This window comes from Bombyx mandarina, chromosome 19 (assembly GCF_030267445.1).
Source record: "Bombyx mandarina strain Sakado chromosome 19, ASM3026744v2".
Lineage (NCBI taxonomy): Eukaryota > Metazoa > Arthropoda > Insecta > Lepidoptera > Bombycidae > Bombyx > Bombyx mandarina.
In genome coordinates this window covers 3,848,243-3,854,242 of record NC_143225.1, presented here as the reverse complement: position 1 = coordinate 3,854,242, position 6,000 = coordinate 3,848,243, and the positions used below count along the sequence as shown (strand labels likewise).

The window sequence follows — 6,000 nt, the reverse complement described above, 5'->3', positions numbered from 1 at the left end:
TTCATGATCATACAGTTGAATTAGTATTAGTTATAGATATGTGGTTTACGTCCTTTTTAAATAGCTCATAGAACTCGTGGCTTGACTGCGGGATGTCCGACTATTATAAAATATTTAATTGGCTTTCGTATTTTAATTTTTACGATTTAATGATTTTATTTAATTGTCGTTGTATGATTATTTATCGTGATTACGTGATTAAGTTTATTTATTATTAGTGTATGTATTGATTTTAAGTGGTTGTCGAAGCCTATGGACATTTCAAAGCGATTTCTTGCCAACCACCTTGTGGTGGGCCACCTGTAGTGTAGTATAGTATAAGTCATGTAATTTGTAATAATAAAGGAGTATTAAACCAACACTCGGACAAGACAGTTGTTTTCATTCGAACAAGAAACACCCATCATGGCGACCCTGCCAACGTCTCCATGAAGCTCCATGAAACACTCCATGTCTCCAAGAAACTCCCACTAAGCACACTTACAACTCATAAGTACCTACCATCAGCCGCCGGGATTCGAACGTCGGCACATTAACATGGCGTTATACAGTAATAACGATGGCATCTTATTCTTTAGGCCACGACATCCTGTATAATATCATTGAAGTAAATAAAACGAACAAGCAATGTCATTTATATTTTTATTTACAAAAAATACTATAGCTATAGCTAAATACAAACAACACAAACTTCATATGACTTTATCCATTTAAAATCACTAAAAATACTACGAGTAGAAAGAACTGTCCGTACACAAAAACGTCACACAAAGATGCCTTTTAAAATAACTGTCAAATTTATAAATAGCAGTCGAAAACGAACTCATGCTTTGACATATGTAAATTGTTAATTGTATTTGACGTTGAGAGACATATTATGAAATTAAAACACAAGATGGATACCCTTATAACGAACGTCGAGCTTTTTAAGGTTGCTATTCTAATTCAATACTGTGGTATGAATTCTCGATATCGGAGGATTATGTCGCGTGTCAATGATCTCGATCGATGCTGTAATCGGACGCTGCGTGGCGTAAAACTAGCGGAGATTTTAAAATTATTGATTTCTTAATTGTATTCGAAATTTCGAGATCAATTACTGGTGGTAGGACGTCTTGTGAGTCCGCACGGGTAGGTACCACCGCCCTGCCTATTTCTGCCGTGAAGCAGTAATGCGTTTCGGTTTGAAGGGCAGGGCACACGTTGTACTATTAAAACAGCGTAGGCAGCGGCTTGGCTCTGCCCCTGGCATTGCTAAAGTCCATGGGCAACGGTAACCACTCACCATCAGGTGGGCCGTGATTTTTGCTTAAAACTAGATTCAGTCTTTGACTGATAATTTTGTTAAAATACAAATCGAATACAGCCTATTAATGAAATCGAATCAGATTTAAGATTCGTATCGATTTAAGTGACGTCATCGTTAAAACACGAGGCAAATTTCATCATACCCGCGTTTCTCGAGAAAGAGATAGAGCGTATCTTTTACTCTCTCATAGCACTTTTATTTCAAAGACTTAATTAATATTATTTGTCTTCGTGTTAATAGGTTGACAACCCATCTATATAAAAATAAGTAATAAATCATCTATAATTATTTATTCGTTCAATAATTATTGTTACTATTGTGGCGGGTAGCCATCATACAACGCAAGATAATTGACAGATGCCTGAATCTCGCTTACGACATTTTCAAGATAAAGCGCATATTATTATATACAAGTTCCGAACAACAACATTCGGACCGTCGGTCTACCGAGCAATGTCATCCGCTCGGCGGAAGATCTTCCGTCTATCTACAAACTATAAAACTATTGTCAATTAAATTTTAGTAATAATATTTCAAGGATGTCAAAGGAGACGGAAAATCATGGGCCAAAAATGTAATAACTTGGAATGTAGTCTAAAAAATTTGTCATATTTTTTTATATAAGAGTATAAAAAATCACCTCAATCCTCTTTCTGGGACCGGAGAAAAATGAGAAAGTTAGTTTTTGTCGGTATAACGGTGTGATCGATTTAATTAATCGATTACAGGATTATAAAAAGAAAAACATTGCACTAGGTAATTAAGGCAAAGTAATTAAATGAGCGATTTATACTTGTTGTATACAAGTGCGGTATACGCCGGATTTAATAGCGATTATATACATAAATGAAGAAAAGTCTATTATTACTTAACAAAGTAATATGATTATCGATTTCAAATCGATTAAAATCGATTGTATTTTTGATGACAGCTCTGACAGTAAGCTGACATGACGTTTGTTCATAGATTAAACAATTATTTTTTGGCGCTTGTTGGTTTTTTTGCTCTACTCGTTTTGTATCTTCGACGCATTTTGAGTGTGTATCTATCGGGCTGTTTTTATATTTTCAACGATCACTGCTTTATTATTACGGATTCCAACTCTGCCATCCTTGTACGACAATTGCTTCTACACTGGACACCGAAGTTCGCTCACACGTTTGACTTGAAATTGTTGCATTGGATACTGTTGAAATTATGGATCGCTGTGTGAATTGTGGGATAGCAATTCCATATTCCATACCTGATATATATCATTGATATTCATTCATAATATGACATTTAAAAGATTATCCAGTGGATATAATAAACATTTACTTATGCTTAAATAAGTTATTATTCAACTCTTTTAAAGAGATTGTAACATAACCTAACTTTTACTAAATCTTTATTAACTCGGCTCTCAGATTGAGAAAACTTTTATAATTTTCAGCAAGGTACTGATAAATCTGAATCTATTAATTCATATTAGTTTCATCACGTTACATTCGGGCCCAAAAATGTATGTAATCGTTTCAGTCTCCTTTGATAAACTTTTATATTGAACTAGTTAATATTTCGTTTACAAATGGACGGATCTGTACTATAGTTTTTTTGTAACGCGTTTTCGTACATTCTAAACAATAGTTAATATATTTACGACTAATTGCAACTCAAAACGCTTCGCACGGATATTTTTTACTGTCACCGGCAGTCGACCGGTGGCAATGTCACCGATAATGTCCACGTATTAATAATTACAAGACTGAACACATCGCGCATACGGTGTGATAACGTCACTTATGCAAATTGTGTAATTTTTCATGAGTAACGTTGGAAAATTCAACATCTTATTTATATAATGCTTATATTGTTAGAAATAAAAAAAAAGATTTAAACTAAAACATTAAAATTCATCAATAAAAGTAAACATATCTCTCGTCTCGTAAATAACTATTAAAAATGTATTTTCTCATACATATTTTTGTTAACACTGAACTGAGTATGAAAAAATACATTTCTCAGTTATTAGTCATAGTGAGACGAGAGAGGTGTTTGCTTTTTTTTTATTGCTTAGATGGATGGACGAGCTCACAGCCCACCTGATGTTAAGTGGTTACTGGAGCCCATAGACATCTACATCGTAAATGCGCCACCCACCTCGAGATATAAGTTCTAAGGTCTTTACAACGGCTATCCCATCCTTCGAACCGAAACGCATTACTGCTTCACGGCGGAAATAGGCGGGGTGGTGGTACCTACCCGTGCGGACTCCCAAGAGGTCCTACCACCAGTGATTACGCAAATTATAATTTTGCGGGTTTGATTTTTATAACACGATGTTATTCCTTCACCGTGGAAGTCAATCGTGAACATTTGTTGAGTACGTATTTCATTATAAAAATTGGTACCCGCCTGCGGGATTCGAACACCGGTGCATCGCTTCATACGAATGCACCGGACGTCTTATCCTTTAGGCCACGACGACTTCTTTACTGATGAAGTTTGTAATTTAAGTATTATAATTTTATTTCTATAGTCTAGCAGAACTATATAAGAATTATATAATAAGATGATGAATTTTCCAAAGTTTCTCCTGAAAAATTACATAATTTGCATAAGTGACGTTATCGCATCGTATGTGCGAATTATTGTACTTGACCAACATAGAACCTGCGACTTTAACTTATCTGTATAAAAACAATCGTATAAATAAATATCTCCTAATGATAACTTACATACAACCTAATACTATACAACGTTTCACTTAAAACAAAATCTTAATTGTATGGCAACCTCAACATATTATTATGTAAGGTAATTCAAATATATACATATATGTATATTAAATCATCAGTCTTTGATGAAGAACCTTTCGATTGTGAAGTAAGGAATTTAAAAAAAAAATCGATCTTTCATTCACTCATTTTGTCATTTTCAAGAAATTCAATCAGTTTCACTGGAGCGTCTCAAATTTTATCACAATAAAAGATTGGCGTTTCATTATCCAACAAATGTACTTCTTAAGTTCTTACTCGTGAACAGAAACATAACAAAGCTTATAGCTCATTCAGAAGTGACACGAACAAATATTAAAAAATAACAATTATATTAATCATAGGTAACCCTATTATAACACGGTAGCTACATTTCTACAAAGACCCGTGTTCTGCGAAACCGTGTTATATGAGAATAGAAGCCAATAGAAAAAGGAGTAATTTTTCTGAACGAAACACCTCAACTATGCCTGTATTTTTTTTATCTATTAAACATAAAACAATAAGCAGGAAAATATCGGTTACTTCCATATATGAGTCGACTATTATCAAAGCCGGCAATCTGACTCTTGGACAATGATTGGTAAATCAGAAAAACGAATTATTGACTTTGTATTCCATTGGCAGTCACAAAACTCTTCAGAACGACATCTTAGATAAATAACAGGTTAACTATTAACCTTTATTTAATGCAGGTTTTGAACCGTATTCTTTGAAGGAGACGATTATATTCAAATCAATCTGTATTGACATATCAATAATTTTTTTTTGTCCAATTGCACAGATTGCCACCTTTGATAATAGACGACTCATATTACGCGTTGAAAGTGTTAAATGTAATTATCTAAATAATTTTAAACAAAAATCACGTTATCTTGTTGTACAAGTACCGTTTTATAAAGAGGGTTTTGGTAAATTTTTCTTTTCGTGTTATAGTGGAACCGTGTTGTAAAATACCGTGTTATAATGAGGGTTACGTGTAATTCACTATTAAAATATTAGCTAAATTTAGCTATCTCTTCTTTCATCGAATAATACTGTTCTCGTGGGCGCGGTACCCCCCTCCTCCCCTGAGTCGCTCGTGTTGAAGTACGAGAAGTTGTCGTTTAAAAATATCACCTGCGAAATTAATGTTCTTCAATGGAATGGTAGTATTGTGGTTTGTTATTTGTCCTTCGCATTCGCGGGATATTATACTCCGAACATAATATAAAAGTCAAACACACCAATTCAACAATATATACATATAGATCTAATGTGTACAATGTTATAATATAAATTAAAAAGAGTAAACAACGCCTAGGCACTACAAGATACGAATTGAAACTAAAATTACGTTTTACAAATAACTTAAACCGACGCGACGCGCGCGAATCTCGTCGCGTGACGTCACGGGACACCTGCGCGTTCGGGAACTCCGATCGCATCCGATGACGCGCGAGTGCGACCGAGTGTTGCACGCATCGATATATTACCACCGCTACAGTATTGTCGTTGTTTTTTTTCCTACCACTGAGAAGATCCGGCGTGAAACTCAGTGGGCTGTGTCTGTGGGTTAATTCGCTCGTCGAGCCCTTCGTCGCAAGCAACGGGTTCGGCGGGGACGGTGACCATACGATACTTAAAAGCACCGTTAATGGATCGTGTCGTTGTTTTGTAATAGTAATCGTTTGGAGCCTCTGGGTCTGCGGAGGGACTTCGCTTCTCTCAGTATTTTGTACCGTATTCCATGGCGAGTGCTCTGAGAAATCGTTTGAGATGATTCCATCATCTCGTTTTTACCATCGCACCGCCCGCAACCGGAGTAGAGTTCATCCATACTACCTGGAGCCACTGCGTTCAACCACAATGCGTTTCCAGAGATCTTTTTTGCCATGTACCACCCGACTTTACAATGAGCTCCCCTCCACGGGCGCTATGGCATGTCCTTATTCA

At 35.7% G+C, this 6,000-nt stretch overlaps 1 protein-coding gene across 3 annotated transcripts in view; it reads right to left on the bottom strand.

Moving 5' to 3' along the window:
* Nucleotides 1-625: 625 nt before the first annotated feature.
* LOC149500814 (phospholipid phosphatase 2) overlaps nt 626-6,000 on the bottom strand; it is a 47,993-nt gene continuing 42,618 nt past the window's right edge. For all 3 annotated transcript variants that reach the window (XM_089735072.1, XM_089735071.1, XM_089735073.1), the window contains one exon: nt 626-5,184. In XM_089735072.1, the coding sequence (XP_089591198.1) occupies nt 5,074-5,184 (111 nt within the window). In that variant the 3' untranslated portion in view covers nt 626-5,073. The remainder of the gene's footprint in view (nt 5,185-6,000) is intronic.